The sequence below is a fragment of the Buteo buteo genome, chromosome 1, assembly GCF_964188355.1.
Source record: "Buteo buteo chromosome 1, bButBut1.hap1.1, whole genome shotgun sequence".
Classification (NCBI taxonomy): Eukaryota; Metazoa; Chordata; class Aves; order Accipitriformes; family Accipitridae; genus Buteo; species Buteo buteo.
Window position 1 is genome coordinate 53,358,773 of NC_134171.1, and position 19,728 is coordinate 53,378,500.

The 19,728-nt window shown below is 40.9% G+C and overlaps 1 protein-coding gene across 1 annotated transcript in view; it reads right to left on the minus strand.

The window, feature by feature from the left end:
• The window catches only part of HPGDS (hematopoietic prostaglandin D synthase), a 30,680-nt gene that overhangs the window by 1,978 nt on the left and 8,974 nt on the right, over positions 1-19,728 (minus strand). Inside the window, exons 2-4 of the mRNA XM_075049416.1 lie at positions 16,328-16,469; positions 5,404-5,496; positions 2,672-2,781 (exon numbers count right to left, since the gene is read on the minus strand). Coding sequence (XP_074905517.1) covers positions 2,672-2,781; positions 5,404-5,496; positions 16,328-16,469 — 345 coding nt within the window. The remainder of the gene's footprint in view (positions 1-2,671; positions 2,782-5,403; positions 5,497-16,327; positions 16,470-19,728) is intronic.

Consider the following 19,728-nt stretch of genomic DNA (forward strand, 5'->3'; position numbering starts at 1 on the left):
TTAAAATACATTTTTAAAGGCTGAAGTCTGCATTGAAGGGTATGGGCCTTAGTATTTGTAAGTTAATGGATGAAGGATGAGGTAGTGTATGGTGGTTCTCTGCCAGCTGTTCCCCATAGCAGAAAGTTTTAAGGCTGCTATTAAAGGGTTAGCTGTTTCCTTTGGAGTGGGAAACTGTGTCTGGTTTTCTCTTCTCACCTGCTTGGAAGCAAGTGAGATCGCAGACTGTTGTGATCATCTGGTCTGACCCGTGTGGCACAGTTTGTGCAGTTAATGTGCTTGGCCTAATTTTGGAGGAACTTACTCAGGCTTGGTTAAATAAGCACTGCTATACAGGAATGGAATTATTTCAACAGCTTTGAAATTCAGGTTAATGAAAAAAAGAATAAAATTTAGAAGAGGTAGCAGCCTAAATGGTCTCAAAAATGCAGGCTGAAATAAAATCAGTGTTTCTGCAGATGTGTTCGAAGATTTGCCATCATTTTCTGCTGTCTGTTAAGAGCTTAGCAGCTGAATGTGGTGACTGCAATTAACAGCCAGAAGTTTGCAGTCTAGAAATTTCATATTTGTACCCTGTGCTGTAGCATTTCCTTTTTTTAAGTAAGTTCCCCTGCCCTCTCTGAAGAAAAAAAAAAAAAACAAAACCAAAAAAACCCCAACAACAAAAAACCCCAAACCAACCAACCAAAACAAAACCCAAACTATTGCGTGACCATGATGGTAATGACCTTCTCCAACTACAGAAGTACCCAGTCAACCTGTGAAGCTGGTGGGGACATGACCAGGATCCACCTTCTGGAGTAGCATGACCTACTTGTCTCAATCCTGGAGCTCTCCAGCAAAGCATGACAAAGCTGTTGCAACAGCAGCTATTTTTTTTTTTTTGGGGGGGGGGGGGGGTAGGGTGAAGAGAGAGTCCATGCCTTGCATGGAGCAAGCTTCCATGGGCAGCATCCACCTCTGCTCCCTTTACCTTGCTTGGTTTTCTCTTGGCTACTGGCTAGGTAGTAGCATAACGCATCCTTCCACCCTTCTCCGAGGGATGTGTGTTCCTGTAACCACTTGTGGCCTGGGGAAGTTTTCTGACTTTACCATGTGTACACGACTTAAATCTGGCCTTGAGAGACCACGAGACGCCACTTCTACCACAAGGTGGTGGCAGCGGACCCCCAAGGAGAGGAGGAGAACGGCTAATAGTGAGAAAAGTGTTAAAGATCCCCAGAAAGTAAGTTTCTCGATCTTCCTTGGCCTCAAAACACTCCCTTGCATGTATACGTGCGTACAGGCATATAAGGGTTGCCTGCGACCTCTCTTCCCTTTTAAATTAATCACTGGTGACATGATCTGGGTCCTTATTCTGGAAAAGTGCTTGAGTACAAGCTGGGACACACGCAGGCATTATCGTGGGGGTTTCCCTGTAAAGGAGTAGCAGTACTGTGGCAGTAGTGCTGCTGCTCCACTAACGCATTAGCAATAGTGTGGCTGTTCCTAAATGATTAAAAAATCATGAGTCAATCTCCCCTCCCCAAATTAGGAAATGTCAGGAAATCATTAGGAAATTAAGTAATTCACATTTTTGAATACTAAAACCTCAAAACACACTTTCAGGTTTTCCCCTGCAAGATTTCAGAGCACTTTCATATTGTTTCATTATTTATTGTTGGTTTGGGGCAACATTTTGTACTCTGTGGTTTCTGTAATAGGATACCCTAGTTGATCTGAAATGGAAGGTGGCTGCACTGGTAGTTAATGGTGAGACCTGTTGTTACGCTACCCCTTTCCTAAAAGGGTCAGGTCATCTGCTTGGGTCAGAGCTGTGTGGAGCCATTGTAACACTGGAGTTAACACATCCATCACCCTCTTTGCCCAGCAGCTGATCTGCATGCCTGCATTTGGGGCTCTGGTGAGAGGGACTGGACCGATGCCAAAAAAAAAAACCAACCCAAAACCCAAATGCTGTAGGACTTTGCCTGTGACTGAGTGTTAAAGTACCCATGGCAGCGTGTTAGCCTGGTGTCAGTACTTGCAGCACCACTGCCGAGGACCGAGGTGGGGCCGCGGGGGTCTGAAGAGCGCGGCTGCCGTGACAGTGAGGGATGTGCTATGTCCCCTCTTTAAAGGCACTCGCTGTCTTACACCACTCTGGTAATTGAAAAGCATTTGTCCCTGGCAGCTGATGTATTGAAGACTGATACTTACTAAAAAACCAAGAAGAAATCAAGATGCAGAAGCACAAAAAAGGTGGGGTGGAGCTGTTAATCTTGAGTTAGCAGAAAGAGAATGATATGAGCTTAGTCTGTTTGCGACAAGATACAGGTATTGCACAGTGCTGGCTGGGGTGGAAGTGTCCCGTCTTTCCCCTTTGAAGAGCAGTTTGATGTATGCCCATATGGCATCCTTGGTTCAAGGTGAACTAGTGAGGGGCAGCTCATGATGGTCTCATCATTTCCACAAAGGGTGAAAAAAATCTGGTGAAGGACGAGGTGGGAAGAAGCAGACGGCATTGGCTGGATTAGCCTTGAGGAAGAACCACAGAGCTCCTCCAGCTCAGCTTTGCTGAGGTGAGGTGATGGACCCAGGGACTGACACATGGCAGTGTCTCCAGAGGAGATGCTCAGGTACGGAGTCATGGCTTATGTGCTATCTTTGTTTAAATTAGTGATTGTCTTACTCTCACGTCCTGGTTTTTCTCTGCCCAAGGGAACAGTGTCATGAAGTCATCTATGGTGTCCACAATGGCATCAGCTAGCGCCTGTTCCACAGGTGTCTGACCTGCCAGACCTGTGGGAAGCAAGTATATGAAGGGAGGTTAGAGACAGCATCAGCAGGAGTCTTTGATAGCCCAAAGGTAAACTCTGTTCTTTGTGAACATTTCTGTAAAAATACATGCTCTCCAGGGCTTTTTGGATGCTAACAGCATGCATTTGACTCCTTGCATCCAGGTGCTATCTCATCTACCTTTGCTTTTTTCCCCTTCCAGCCTCATACAGCCATCCTAGGTAGAGAGTTGTTCTTTCCATCACCTGAGCCCACAGCCTGACTACCGCTTCCTTATCTTCTCTGCCTTCCACTGCCCCAGCATGTTCAGTGAGGGTCAGCACTAATTCCTTTCTGTTAATCTTTCCCCATCCCAGCTTTCAATGTCCTTCTCCATCTCATGGTCTTTCCATCTTGGTCAACACAATCTCCAAAAGTGCTTCTGTGAAAGTCTGCTTCTCTTTCCCTCTATCCTGCCCATTCAGCCCCATTTAGAACCTTCTCCTGACATCCTGCTTGCTTTTGATTACTTCATTGTATTCGGGCACCTTAGACAAACTTTGTCTTGTTTACAAATCTGCTCTCCTCCCCTGTTGTCCTTTGGCTCACCGGCACTCTTCCTAATGCTGCTACTTTTTTCCCCTCACTCTTTTTTCACAGACCTGCATTCATGCTTTCACCTCTGTGCAGGTTCAGGTCATCCTTCTCTTCCTTTCTGTTCTTTAAGCCTCACCTGGAAGCTCTGTGTTTCCCATAAACCGTATGCCCTTCCTCTGCCAAGTCATCTCCCTTACTGAAACTTTATGCTTTTGAAGGTGAGGGGGGTGCCTGTCCTTCTGGGCATTAAGTTCTGTGAGCCTTCAGTAAAGAGTTGTTGGTGACGGGCACCAAAAAATGCCATTTCTTAATTTTAAAGTATTAGGGACGTATATGCAGACTTAATGGCAGACCTAGCAAGTTCTGACTAGGAAGTTGAAAGGATTTTTTTCCCCTTCCACGGATGCTCTTTTTCCCACTGTAGCTGACAGCATGACTTAACACTGAACAGAGAACAGCATGGTCTGAGTGTGCTCCAGAACCATAGCCTTTGTGGCTGTTGCAAGCTGATGGAAAAGGTGTTGGGGAATGCCTAAATCAGAACTTCAGACCGTAAAAGGAGCACAGCTCCAGATCAGCCTCCCGATCGGAGACGGGTGGGGAGGCAGCGTGGGTGGAACACAGGCTTTCTCATCATTTTTCATTACCAGGTGGATGCTCATCATTCTCTTCCCTTGCAAGTAGTAGATTGTATCAAGGATGGAGGAAATTGGCAGGAACACAGTATTGCAGACACACTTGAAAATATGTTGTGCTAGTGCCTCGAAGAATAACACTCTGCGCTTCTGCTTGTTGCCTCCGCTGGAAAATGTGAGAAATCTTGAAAGGCAGGTTACATCTCTTTGCTCAGAGTGTAAAAAAGGAGGATAGTGCTTGCTTCCCAGCCCCCCACTTGAATTTGCTGACATTCAGCACACCACAAACATGTCTGCCTTCAGCCGGACCAGTTTTGCAGATGGTTTTGAATGACAGCTTGCTGACCTAAAGCAAGCCCTGACTACTCTCTTTGATTACTTGCATTACTAAGTCTTATATCACTTTATCTAACTGGTCAACTACTTCCATAGCATGTAAGTATTTAAGATGCAAGTGATGTCACCATCTGATCTAATCTCTCTGCCAGCTCAGAATTGTTGCCTAAATCTGCTTCAGAGTGCTCTGCCTGCTGACTGTGATAATCTCTAATGCTTCCAAAACCTCCTCCTCCTGGAAATCTCTCTGTTAGCCTGGCAGCTCAAATTTAGCTCCAGGGGAAACTTCCCTGAGAACCTTAGGGAAGCCACAGGTACACACTTTCTGTCGTGCAGTGGCAGGTGAATAAAGTTTATTGGCTGGAGAAATCAACCCAAACCCCAGGTACAGTACACAGAGGAGAAACTCAGACATAAAGGGTGATTATTTCTGAGTTTTCCTTTAGGTGTGCATGCTTGCAGTGTGAATATGGAGCTCAGCCCCATGACTTCAGAACATTGTAGCATTTCACACTACAGGTTGTTACTTTGAACCTTTTTTTTTTCTGTTTTTTTTACATTCTATGTGACTTTTGAGTGACTAAACCCTGTCCTACAGCATCCTGGAGGATGTGCCTTGCTCTGTTTCTTCTTTCTGATCTTGAAACCACAGGGGATGTAGCCTGAGATCTCATCAGGATTGCCACAGCAGCCCCGACCCACCAAGCAAAATTAGCACCAAATTATGGTAAGGAAGGCCACTGAACACAGGCATGCCACCACACAACGCTCCTCGGTGCTTTTTAAACCATCGCTCTTTGAGTTGGCATCTCTAATAGCATCCTATATGGTACGCTGCATGTCTGTGGTCAGCACTTGGTGCTGGTAGACAAACTACAGATGCAATGAGAGGCTGAAACTATTAGCTCTTCATGCCTAGGAAGAGCACTAATACCAGTATTGCCACACCGGTGTTGGCTTCTGCTAGGTTGGGCTTGCCGAGGTGTGTGTTTGTTTCTATTTTTGCCGTGGGTGTATTTCTTCTGAGCATTAAAGGTGGGTGCAGAACAGAGCAAGACAATAGTCAAATAAGTGTTACCTGATTCTCTGGCAAGGTATCTTGCTATTGCCAGGCTCTGGTGAATGGTAACTCCATCTACTTCCAGAATGGGGATTTTGCCAAATGGGATAGCTTGGAGGAGAAAGAAAAAAAGAAAAAACAACCAAAAGTTAAATCATAGCTCTTAACAGTGGGAGTCTGTAATAGTTGCACTTTTACCACTCAGAGGGTATGCATTGTTACAGCACTTAAGTTTCACAGTATTTCTGTAGGGAAATGCATGGACTAAAAAAACCAAAAGTAAGGTTAAGGATATAACCAGATTACCCTGCAAGAAGGCAACTATAGCTTAGAAAACAGATATTGCATTTCCTTTTTCCTAGCCTTGTGCTGTAAAGGCTGAATGTGCTCCTACATATCCAGAATTCTTTATGCAGGGAAACTTTTCAGTGGAATCTTGGTTTTTCCTTCTCTTCCCTGTTTTTTCCTCCCCAGGAGAGTGACTGCCAAGGTTAAGCAAAGATTTGTAGTGCAGGATCCAGCTGGGGTATGAAGTAAGAGATTGGGTAAAGACTACAAAGGTGCTTTTTCATTTAAACTTGTTTTAAATTCAGAAGTAGTGATTCAGAGAGGTATCTGTATTTCAGAACTTATATTGTGACAAGACATTTCAGCTGATAGTCATCACCAAGGGACAAATACAGCTTTCACACTGAACTGCAAATGCTAAGAAGATACTCAAATTTATTTGACTTTATTTTATTTTATTAAAAAAAAAAATAAATTCTGTCAGTGATGGGGAAGAAGCCTCCAGATGTAGTGGAAGACAAACTAAGCAGGCATCATGGATATCTATAAGAGAGTTTGAGATACGAGATCAATCTTATTTTTCAGTTATTAATTTAGTAGCATAATGTATGTGAAAACTTGGACTGCTGTTTTTCTACATTTTGGAGAAGCTGCTGGCGTGATATCAAATGGGGCTGAAACCTCAGAGCAAAGCTTAAGCTGGGAAAAACTGTCGCATTAAGGGCAGTGAGAATCTACTCGTGGGAACCCAGTGCTGTTTGCTGGGGGAACTTTAAATCTCTGCATTTCAAAGGATGCTATTTCATAAATTCCAAGTACATGATTGCAAGTGCTGGTCATAGCCAAATGCTTTGTGCACAATTTTCATCTGGATTACACTTTATGTAAATAAGTTGTATACTCATCTTAAGACTGTCTTGTGATGTGAAAGGGCAGTAGCAGAAAAGTAAGAACATTGGCTATTGGAAAAATGCAAAGTGCTTTCAAACCCAGGAGAACTGTCTTTATGGGACAGCTGGAATGACACTTCTATTCCATGAGGTTTTTTAGTTCTTAGTGAAAAGGGAAAAATAATGAAACCTTATGTATTCGTGACCTGTTTATCAAGGCAACTTCATCAATGATGAACACTGCCACGTGGCTCTGTGGTTTAGCATGCAGTATGTGAATAACTTTAGGTACAGTATCTTAGATGTCAAATCTGTATCTGCAAAATTAATTTGGCAGCTGCACAAGACATTCAGGACTCCTCTGTGCATTTTTTTTTTCTGCATCTGACCTCAGTATTCATGATACTAGTCCCCTGTCCCCCCCCCAAGTTCAGCACGCTGTGAAGCTGGTATAAATTTTGATGCTGATGACTAGTAGAAGCAAGAGAGCTCAGAGAGCATTAGCTGCTGTTTGTACTCCAGGGAGAAAGCATGCACTGCTAGTTGTTATTGAAACAGTAATAGACTTTTGCACAGTGGGCTTCGTATGTTTAATACCCAGAGAGCAGCAAGGTCCTGGCAAGTCCATGTATCGCTTCACTGAGAATCCAGAGAGGAAAAGATGCATCCCTAGATGCTAAAACGAAAAGCTCTCTGGTTGTGAAGATGAGAAGAGCATTGGTTCTGTGCTGTGGATTAACGGTGCAGAGTGCCCTGAGCATCGCTGCCTCCAAAGCCACAGAGCTGTGAAATAACGTTTGCTCGTGCAGAACACCAGCACATCTTTCAAGCAAGTGCAAGTAGAGGGGTTGAGAGCACACGTGACTGCTGGACGTGCCAGCGTGGTCAGCCCACGGCCTTCTTCAGATGCCCCCAGACCACACAAGGCTGTACACCAATGCCTGACAATAGGTAACGTCAAAAGCGCAGCCAGCTCAGGAGCAGTAACCACTGCCCTGAAGGAGTTAACTGTCTTTTTTTTGGAGGCCTCCGGTAGAAGTGCTGCTGAGTCCATGCAGTTTTGGTGAGGCCAACGTGACTAAGCCAGGCGCTGTAGCAATAACTGTCAAAACACGATGATCACTGCTCAGGTTGGGAAACTACAATTGCTTCATCTAGAAACTGAACAGACCCTTTTCTGCTGTGTTTATGTACAGGGGAAAGTCTAAAAGTTGGAGCTTTGACTGATGCTTCAGTTTTTTGATTGCTACAAGGAAAATGAAAGCTGGTTTGTTTGTACAGATTTTTTTTTTTTTTTTTTTAAGAAACCCTTGATTACAGCAAAAGGAGGGAGGCATCTTTCTGACAATTGAGGAACATGGATTAAGGTGTGAAAGGCAGCTAGGTGGCAAAGTGGCAGTAATCTCTCATGTTCTGTTTCTCAGTAATCTGGCCATTTCTGGATTAACTCTTTTTTCTTTTTTGTTTTGTTTCCTAGCAGCCCATAGAATTCAAGGGAATTGCTATTTCTTTCTTGAAAACATGAGTAATGCCTACCAAGTGTTTCCTCCTCAGTGCTGACCTATTTTCATTAAGATCTGGTTATTCTTTCCTGGAAAAGAAGCTGAGTTTACCACTAAAAAGATACAAATACAGCTTTGTTTTGTGTGCAATAGAAATATTCATACACTTGCATGATTTATCATGTGAGTATAAAATTAATAAATGAAAGCAGATTTTATTGCACATCGTCCCATGAGCCTTAGATGTTCAAAAGGCATTATGCTTTGATTTATAATGAGGCTTGGGGTTTTTTTTTTTACCTAAGGGGCAGCATATCTATTGCCATCATTACTAAACAATGGACTATTTAAATCATACCAGATGGTAAATGGGAGATGTTCCTTCCTTTCTTGTGTGTTTAAAATGCCATTTGATTTTTTTCTTATAAAGAACAGGAAAAAAAAAAATGTGATTTGAATATAAACATAGAATTATTTCTTTTCTTGCTGATAGAGTGTATGTATATGATTATGCACTGACTTTTGTTGAGTATTGAGTTAATAGGCTGTAAATTAGTGCAATTCTGAGATGTTTGAAGAAATCACACTTGTGCTGTGCAGATCATTGTAAAAATCTGTTGTTTTTTCTTGGGTGCAGGGAATGCTATTCTTTCACACTGGAAAGTATGGCAGATATCCAGGCTGCTTTACAGCTGAAGAAAATAGCAAAGAACAGTCAAGGGGCAGAAAATATTTATAGTGCATCTCCTCCTTATTGGAGGAGAAGGTATAATGTCTTATAAAGTTTCATTTTAAGTCTGGAAAATTTTATGGAAAAAAATACCTCTTTGCCTTTGAAACATTATTATCCAAAATTCATATAACAAGACCAAAGTTTTTAGTAACCTGCAGTGAAGTACCTTTTTGCTGTTGTTAACTAAAAGAACAATTTCCTATATTGATAAGTTTGTAGCAAACCCAGGAGATTGATTGTATATATAAGTTTGACTGTTGTGGGCAGGAATGTGTTCCCTGTGAAAACTGGAGACTTCCTTTTCCAAGTGGAGAAGAAGGGGTGGATTTTTGTCACACAGTTCATCCTCAGGAAGGGTGCGTGAAGAACCTTCACGCTGGATGGGTGCAGTTTGATTGCTGGAGGCAAGGTCAAGGTTTGACAAATGACCTTGATATGGCCTCTACACACCTTGCCCATAGCCCGTTTTTTGAAGTGCAGCAAAACCCACAGCCAGGCCATCTACTCAGGGGTTCCAAACTGCACCAGAAAACCATCTTTCTGTACACAAATTTAAGCAGTGTTACCCTTAGATTCATGGATATGGGCTTTCAGTGGCTTGCTTTGAGCCTCCCATGGTGCTTTTGGCCCTAGCTCTACTCATTGACAACACACGTTCAAGGAACTTCTGGGGATGTCCAAATGTGCCCTGTGTATAAGCATTGTATTAAAACTGCTAAATTTTACACAGTTTTGGTGAAAGGCATGGTTTGTGTGACTCCAGCTGAACACAGCACCTAGGCTGTTCCTGCCAGGCTTCTACATGAGACCAGCAAGTGAAAGAGGTGGCACGTGAAGCTGGAATGTAAGAGGGATCTCATTTGGGTAGAATGAGGGTGGTGGGGGAAAATCATGAAACATCATCACTGGAGAGCAATCGTGAATGAACAGTTAAGCCAAAGTAGTACAGCCTGGAAGGATCTGAGTGTCACTTTGCTAGTTTTTCTTTATCCTTGATCGGTTAGGGGGCTGCTTCATACTTTCGTCATTTTATACCCCTGTGTATCCATATGGATGTCCTTTCCATGTTTTTCAAAACAATGTTGTCTTGCAAAGTTTCCAACTCCCACCTGAGCAAATACATTTTAAGAAGAACTAGAAAAGTCTGTTGCCATCATCATACAAACAGTGTCATTTCTCAGGCATGCACAAAATATATGACCTTTCCCTTTCAGTTTCTGCTTGCTTTGTCGCTCATCTGAAGTAGAAGGCACTAAGAACCCTTGTGTTGATTTCCAGATTTAGATTGAAAACTCACTGAAAAGAGGAACAGGGATTTTAAAAAGCATACTGTTTGGATAACTAAACCTGTAGTCTTCTTTAAATTGAACTTTTATCAGCAAATTCTTGCTTTTCCTATTATGTTGGTTATTCATTGTTTTTAGCACTGCATGCTGCAATGAAATCTGCACAGACTTTACACTTCCTGTGAAGAAAACCTTGACAGAGGGTGAGTGTAATTCATCAGACTGATCTGCAGTCTCTCTTCTCATTTGAGAAAGGACTCACTGAAGTATCTGTGCAGTGCTAAGGAGTTGGATGAATTCCTTTTTATATACATTTTAATTTTGGTTGGCTTTTGTGACTAGAACTGTGATGTTTATATAGTCTCTGCTGGATACTAAGCAGGGGAGATGAGGCCTGATGTGTGTTAAAAGCAAGGACACCTGTATAAATTGTCTCCATCCCACGAAGTCCCCAAGGGCTGTGGTCACTATTCCCTTCCTGTCATGCCTATAGATTCTCACTAGTGTTCAGGCCTTCCCTTTGACCGTGAGCTCCTGGCTCATCCTCCTGGGCACGAACCAGTGGATGGTGCTCATCTGGGCCTGTTTCTCTGTCAGGGAGAGGGAAAGGAAACACAACACAGAGCCAAGCACAGTTTTGTCCAAGCCTGGCAGCTGTGCTGGTTGGCTGCTGGTGTGGAGAAACTAGAGCTTAGTGCTGTGCTGCGCTTCTCCCTGCTGTTGTTCCTCAGCTAGTGAGGACCCCCTACACAGATACAGTTTTTAATTTTCTCCTTCCCTTGTCTCCTTCTTCCTTGTCCAATCATCTTTTCTTCTCATTATTCTTCTCCTCCTCATCTCTGTTCTTTCTTCCCCATGTTTATCCTGACTCTCCTCAGCTTTGCTCCCAGACGTGAGTTCAGTTTCCCCTATTTCCTATGACGAACACTCCCACGTTGACCTCCTCTTTCCCATCCTTCCTCCTGCCTGTGTTGAAATCATCTACAGCCTTGATGCTAAGCAGCTGTTTTTTAAGTATTTGAATGTTCCTCAAAATCTGAATAATTAATGGTTTTACAATCAAGCAGTTTAGATTGATGTCATAGTAAGGCAGTTGGGTTGATCAAAGACAGGGGAAAATAAATGTCACAGCCATGCTTCTTACTACAATATATCTGTCAAAATAAGTTCTCCTTTGCCTTGAAAACTAACCATAACCACTTTTCCTTTCCATTAATATTTAAATTGCATCATGAGTAACAAATATATGAGATACTTTGCACCTTCCAATAAGAAGCATGTGAAAGATTTATTTTATGTAAGGCTGGCAGAGGAGCAAGGCCCCTGGGAAGCAATTGGCCTGGAGCTGGAGGCATCCATAATCCATATCTTCTAGAAAAGGATGACCAGGATGCTGCTCTGATCTAACCTCAGCCCAGCTTTAGCACGGTAGTTATTACAACTCAGATTCTCCTTGGAAGTGATTGCTAAGCTCTGCTTTTTACCCAAAGATAGCTATTTACACATCTTAGCTAGAGCTACAAAGCAGCAAGTCACTCAGGAAACAGGATGAGTGCTCCCTTGAAGAACTCTTGCCTGCTGTCAGGTGTCTCTCAAGATTTATCTGTTATGTTGGAAGTCTTTTCAGTGCAATAATTAGTCTGTCAAGTTTCCTGAGGACCTTTAAAGCAACATTCCACCCCTCCTAAACAGTTTATGGGACATTTACAGCCATTAGTGCAATGAAAGTGTCCTTTGCAATGACTATAAAGTCTGCATAATTGCCAATGCTTCAGATTCCCTGAATAAGCCACAGAACAAAAGCTGTTACTGCATGCTAGCCTGATATCTCAAGAGGATGGTAACTTCGTGCACCATTACAATGGATTATCTGCTATATCATGACTTATGTCAGTACAAGGACTTTTTTTTTGTGAGGAGCCTATTATGTGGTAATACAGATCTTGAATGAGTCTATTATGTGGTGGTGCATAGATCTTGAATTAAGTATGGTTTCAATGGTGGTACAGTCAAGTCACAGTCTGTTCAAAAGGAAATGTAAAATGTAAGTCTGTACTCATTTAAACATTTATTGATGATATAAAGAGTGAAGGGTCATGTAAAGCTGCTACTTGATATTCAGCTGTTTTTTAAAATTCTGCGCTAAAGCTAGTCAACACTAATACTTACATACTAGCTTGCTTAAATTTGTTTATATTATAAACTACAATCCTCACCTGAAATCAGCAACAGAAAATTTACCAAAGATGATCTGATTAGTGATAGAAGGGAAAAAAACCCAACAGTTGAGTTACAGAAATCTTAATTTCAGAGTGTGTAAGCCAAATGACAGATTTTAATTTCAGAGTGTATAGGCCAAATGATAGAGGTTTTTGTTATGATATGGCTCCCTCTCATACAAAAAAAAGCATAATTTGGGTGTAAACAAAATGAAGTAAGACAGTATTTCTAGGAGCGAGGAGTTAATGGTCCTTCAGGCAAATAAGTAAGACAACAGCTTGCTGGGGAGAGCCACGTGAAAAATGCCAAAATGAACAACAAAACCTATCACACTCTTCAGTCCAGGCCAAAATTAAACTTGCAGCAGCTGCAAGTCTGCTTGCTAAATGGCCTTTCTGTGCATGCATTAATCTTAATGCACACATTTTCTATTTTCCCTTCAATTTTACAGGAGAACTAAGAAGTAAGTCTGTTCTTCAGTATAATGACAGTATTTTCTGTTTTATATGGTATGATGATTTGGGTGGGAGGGTGGTATTTGTTGCAAAACCTTATCTAATTTTATGACAATTGATGAAGCAAACCTATCCTCTCTGCAGAGACCTGACTCCTTGTACTGTTAGAGAAACTTAGCTTCTTTGATTTGTTCCCTTAGTAGTTCAAGAATCACGAAGAGGCTCTCCTTATCCAAACTTATTAAGAAAATAGAGTTTCCTCTTCCCTAGGCCTTTTTTTTCTTTATCTTACTTCACCATACTTGAAGTTTTTAAAAAAGAGGGACATTATTTTGTACTTGCAGACTCTGCAGTCAAAACTGGTTTCAGATCTTTCATAGGCAAGTGGGTAAATGCAAACATACTATATGCAAGTTTGCATAGCAATTTGAGTGATATTTCTTAATATCACTTCAATATATAATTATGTAATTAGTTTAATTGAACCATTTCTAATGATTTTTGAGGGCTGCAAAACAAGTGGTGTACCAAACTGCTATTACATTAGCTGCTGTTACATGAAATGCTGCTGTAATTCCCCTTATCATTGCTAAACACCACCCTTTGGTTTTCATCAGGATGAGACTGACTGGCATATGCTACTTTATTTCTGTTCTTTTTGAAGTGGACCCAGTCCAAGCATAATGGAGGAAAAAAAAAAATCCTGAGCTTCATAAGAAAGATCTGAATAGAGAATATGAATGACAGTAGTGTAGGAGATGTCTCAACAGAGTGAACTATGCCTGTGTATTCTCAGTTGGTTGGAGAGATCCCCTCATTTCATATTTACTGCTGAACACAGCAATATTTGAACCTTTTTGGCAAGGATTCTGCTACCTACTTTCCTGAGGGCTGGTGCTTTTTCCTCTTCAATCCCCACCTCCATGGAGGCAGCTGAGTTACATTTTGAAAAGTCAGGATAGTAGAGAATGCAAGTGGTTTGTTTTCTTTACGGCAAATGGTGCATCTCTGCCATATGCAATATTGCTGTAGTGTTAAGACACACAAACCCTATGCAACCTAGTCCCTAACTAGGAGGCAACCATTTCTTGTGTTGAGTCATGGCCTGCAAAGTTGGGGTTTAGGTACCTTAGGACAGACTGAAGCAGCGGCTATTGGTCTTCTTGTGCCCTGTAAGGCTGTTTACTGCAAAGCCTTGTTGCTACCTTTTATTTAGAGTTTTGCTGAATGATTTGCCTGTGGGAGATTACTTTGGAAGTACCATGGGTAATGATTGCTTCACAAAGGAGGAGGAGGAGGAGGTAGTCATCAGTTAGTTGATCTCCAGGCAATTTCCTTAGCAGCATTACATTGTTATGCATACAAAAAAAATACCTTTACTCTTGTTTTAGTTGATGAACCTCTTAATTTGCATATTGTCTGCAATGCAGATGCCGCTGGTGGCAAATGTCATCATTACATTCGTGCTTGAGCTAGGATCCAGGGAGCCTTCCAAAAGCAAAAGTTTAGCATCCTGGTATGAGATGTAATAGCACTTTCAGACATGCATCCAACCATTTCTTTGTAGGTGTACATTTTCCTGGTCAAATAGCACAATACATTCCAGTTCCCATACACTGACTCACTGGAAGCACACTGTCTACAGAAGCCTGAAATTCAAAGAACTCCTAGGCCAGCACAAATTTTGCACAGATGATTTCACATATCTGAAAGCAGCAGCTCCCACATTTTACTAAACTTCTTAACTGCTTTGACTGATCCCTAGATTAAATTCCATAGTAGAGGCTGCTATGAAAGGCCATTATGCAGAGAAAATGAAAAATCTTTATTAACCCTTGGTAAACCTGCTAACAAACTTTTCGCATCACAGAAAGAAACAAAGACATCCAAAGGTTAAATGACTTGACCGACATTTGTTAATGCAGCAGATACAATTACAAACTGTATGGCTTAGGATTTCTAGGATGCCTTTTCTCCCAGTGTTTGGGTGGTAATGGTGTTGCAGCTGGGCGTACACTGTAGTGAACAAGTACGGTACATATAAAGCTTCACTGGGAAATTCATGATGTGAGCACTGAAGAAAAGCATAGGAAGGATTTTCCTGCATTGTTTCTTGTGCTGGCTTGGATGTTGGGGACATCTTCAATATTGATTGATAGGTCTGCTATTAGAACATCTTGTCTTAGGATATGAATGCCTCTGTAGCCTTTAAGTCACTACTTATGCTTTGTCTTTTTGTCTCACTTAAAAATCAGTATGCAAAGCTCTACATAGAATTATACTTTGCTAATATTCTCTGAACTTTGCTTCAGGACATAAGTGGGTGTGTGTACGTGTGAATACGTGCATAGTTAAGTATGAAGAAGGCCTATGAAGAGCTTTCCGCTATTCCTGTGAATTCTCAGTCTCACCTTTAGCTTCTGCCCTGCTTCCTTGAGAACTGCAGTGGGAGAGACATAAGCTATATCACATGGCCAACAGGTTTAAGCTCTTAAAAAGAAAAGGTTTCCGAAGTTAACAATCCCTAACTGAAAATATCCCATTTACACTTCTCTGTGGGTTGTTAGCTAGTGTTTTCTAGATTTGAGCACCACAGATGGGCTTCAGCTGCCACTTGGGGAGCATTATGGGAAAAAACAAATTTAACTGCACCCTACAAGCATTTCATAGCCTGTTGGCTGGGTTTATTAAATGGTGTGAAAGCCTATCAAGAAAAATTACTTGATTAATAGAAATTGCCTTGTGCATGAGTTTTGCCTTTTCCCCAGACTAAAGGCATTATTCTTCATTCTGGATGTGAAAAGTCATAGCCCGTGTAGCAAAACATGGGACAAATCCATGAAATGAAGACACAGCTATCTCTGATTTCATATCCCCTCTCTCCAAACTCAAGATCTGTTTCATTTGAACTAAGGCCCATTTAATAAACAGAAATAACAAATAGTTTTAATAGCTGGAAAGAGGTTACTCTAACTAAAAAACGTGAAATGGATGGGGTATAGTAGCCTGCAGAGTACTCTTGGAAGGGCTGGGAGGGGTTGTTAGGAACAATTATTTTTTAGCATCATTTTTGATCCTTTTGTTTTCTTTTTGCTATATCAACTGATTTCTTTTTGTTTTCTGTCATTGCTTTTCCTCTCTGAAGACTTTTCTGGTTGAAAAGGAGTGTCCTTCTTGACACTTAATTCCAATCTGGCTTTCTAAAATGAGGGTGAAGGCTGCAGTGTGGTCTTTGAGACCAAATCCTCCAAAGAAACTGAGAAGATTAGCATTCATTTGGTTAGCTTTGGGCAGACAAAAGCCGAACTGAATTTACAAGGAGTAAAAGCCCAGCTGGATGACAGCAGGTAAGTCATTTTAGATTGTCTGAAGCTTTGGATCTGGATTTCCATGAGAGCATCAGGAATGACATTTTGGCTGTCTAGACAATAAAATTCCCATAGACTTAATTAAAGCCAGGAATTAAATGTATTTCTGCTTATGAAACATATAGGTATCTCTTCAATTGCTTTGCTTTTTTGACAGCATTTCTAGCGGAGCTTTGGATATAAGATCCCTTGTTACTTACTTGGTTTGATTTTGGGCCAGTCTGCTGCCTCTATCCTGTGGTCTTCATACTTCTTGCCTGAATAGGCAAACAGGTAGCGGCTGATTTCTGCTCGTCCTCGCAGATTGAAGTATGTCAGCTTGTACTGTGGCATGCTGGATCCCTGAAAGGGAAGACACCGTGTTGCTTATGAGTAACTCAACTCCTTTTTACAAAAGCGCACCATGTGCTTGCTTTTGAAACATATGCTTGTACAATGGAAAGGACATGTTACACTAAGTCATGATGTGTTGTACTTTGCAATCATTGCATTAGTCACATCTTTTTGTTCTGCCTTTGTCAGCCACAATATTCAAATGTAGACAATGACAGTTAAACCTGCAGTTCCTCCTTGTGTATCTTCAGTAAAATGGCTTGATTTTTTTCAGACGTATTAATAACTTTCAGCTTTCATTTACTTTTCTTGTGAGTCCAAACTCGGGCCATTTTTAAAAAGTGTTTTTCAGAGTGCAAATCTAAAATCATATACTGTAACAGAAGATAGTTGCTGTCCTGAGCAGCAATTTTGTTCAAGTCTGTCCTGCTCAGCCTCTGCTGCTTATGGAGATGTTCATCCAAGATCAAATCATGGGAATTTCCAAACTGTTGTGATTTTTCTCATTAATTATTACCCTAGTTGCTTAGGCAATTGACCCAAGTTATTTTAGAAGGAAAATTTGCTATGGAAACCAGTCTACGCTGTTGTTTTGAGAAATTCGTCATCAAATTCTCAGTTTCTTGTACAGAAGCCAAGAGAAAACTTGAAACAACTTTGTTAGGTTTACGTGTGAATTTTTTCCTTCAGTTCTAGTTAGGAACCATGTAACAGGAAGGCTCTGTTTGCTTCTTAGTGTAGCAGGCAATGAAAGAAAATACTTTATGGGTTTGATTGTACAACAAGGATGGTGCAGGAAAGGTGAACAGCTAAGGCTGCCTTAAACCAAAAGTAAGCTTTTAAACTCTGCACAGATAGCACCTTAAGAGAGATCTATGAGCTCAGCTGAGATTTAAATGTACTGGCTAAAGGAAACTAAAACAACCATCTACCTCCTCACTCAAAGCAAAACCCTTTCTCATTTTGGCCTTAAAGTAGACCTTGCATGTCACTTACCATTCTTTATATCCACCAGATTCAGAGCATTATTAATAAAGCATGCAATACAGATCATTTGCACTAGGAAAGAAAGGGAACTTTTTTTTTTTAATGAGTAAGTGCTACTACATAACCTTGCAATAGAAACAACCCCCTATTTAGTCATTTTGCCTTTGAAAGCATATACTTGAGGGCAAGTGTATCATCAGCTTTCACTTTAGAGGGAGAGGCTCTTTGTTCAGATACTGGGAAAGTTTGCACTTAACACACGCTGAAGAGAGCAAGCTGTCTTTGCCACTTTCTCCTCAAAAGTAAATACATCTACATTCTGTCCTTAGAGTAGCAAAGGCAAAAAAAAAAAAAAAAAAAAAAAAATCACAGCAAATGAGCACACTGGAGGCTGCTTAATTTATTGTGAAAGATACTTGTTCCCCTACAGCAAGGTCAGAAGAGATTATTAATAAATGGAGATTTTGCACAGCTGATTGCCCAGCAGAGAAGCAGGACCAGAGATGGAGAGTTACCAGTGGAGATATCTACAAGTGCTTCAAAACAAAGGCACCACTACAATGTTTTGGGGGGGGGGGGGGTTGTGGTTTTTTTTTAGTCAAGCAACTGTGTTCCTTTGCACTGTATAAAGAAGGAAGCTGCAGACAAAATGAGTTACAGTAGGATGTGATTATTTTTCTATATTTGCTGCTTGGCAAATGCAGCTCGCAGATTACAGGTGTAACCGTTTCTTTCTCTAAAGAGAAATTTTGACAATTCCAAATTTTTCAAGCATGTTTTAGGTAAGTGGCAAAACTTTGCCACGCTATTTTCAAATTTTGTGCCCATGATTTATTACTTATGCTTTATTGTGCTTATATAATAATAGTATATATTATTATACTTTATTATTTATTTATGCAGGATGAGTTTGGATTATATGTCTGCAAAGTTAGAAGAGAGGATGAGACTGTAGCCTTTTTTTTTTCCCCCATTTGTTCCTGCTTCTGATTTTGTGTGGTCATTTGTGAGTAAGGAATGGCATTTTTAAAAGAGCATGTGTTATCTGAGGTTCAAATTAGACAACACTTAGTGATTTAGGAATAAAAGAGGAAAAAAACCCCCACTTGATTCTTACTTTCCAGTTTTTTGAAAGGCAAGTGAATACTGCTGATTCAATCTGCATTTGGACAAGACAGAACCTTTAAGATGCAAACCCCATACTGCCTGCTTCCCTTCTTTAAGGGTGTCCGCAGACCTTTCCTCATAAACAGCAATAGAATTTCCAGTGCCCTGGACTTACTACACCACTCACACCAGCTCCAGCATCTCAGCTACCTCTAGCCCGCTTAGCCCTGTGTTAGCGGAAAGTTGTCGACAGCTGGGAGGCATTTAAAAGCCCAGGAATAGAAGATTTTAAGGTACAGTCATGAGGAAGGCAGTAGACAGGTATATAGAGAGCGGGCTGGAGATGAGTGAAGCCTAACACTTCTGGTGGCGAGCATTTCGAGAGAGTCTGTTTCTTACTGTGGGAGAACTTTGTATACAAAGACATGTATAATCAGGAGTAGTGAGATGATGTAAAGAAAAGGGAATTTTGGCTGAAGATCAGGAAGATTTTCTGGCTGTTGTAGTAGCCTGTGGAGCTTCCTTCCTGTCAAGGAAGCAGTGGAAACTATTGTTTGAAATGTCTAAAGCAAAGCTAAACAAATTTCTAATGAATACAGCATAAGGAGTAATCAAGTATTTGCAGTGCTGATGCACATTTAAGCTTATGAATTTTTTTCCATCTGTGAATAACAAAAAAAAACCCCTACCAGGAGTTTAGCAAAAATACTTGACATTTTAAAGGCCTCTATAGTTTTTTTGTAAGCATGTTTTTGAAATGTTTATAGGTTTTATTTTTCATTTGTGTTCATTGTGAAATGTCAGTAGTGCTTCCTAAAAAATTACAGGTAAGTTTCTAAATGAAAGAAATGACTGTGTTCAGATTAGCTTTTTGTCAATCATGCAAAATATGTTGCTAGGTTTTTTCCTATCCTCCTTTACCTCATTTTCCCAGTGTGTTTTTTTAGAGGAATGGATCATAAGGAACAAATTAAAACCATTTTAGAAACATCCAAAATATTAAATGATTGAAAAATGTCACTTCTAGGGGGGAAAAAGGTCTATTTTGGGTCTTTTAATTTGTGCTTTTGGTTTTGGTTTGGGGTGGGGGGTTTTTTTTTGGGGGGGGGGAGATTCTTTAAAGCTATTTAAAATTATTTCTCTTTTTTTAGATTTAGTTATGGCTTAAAAATAC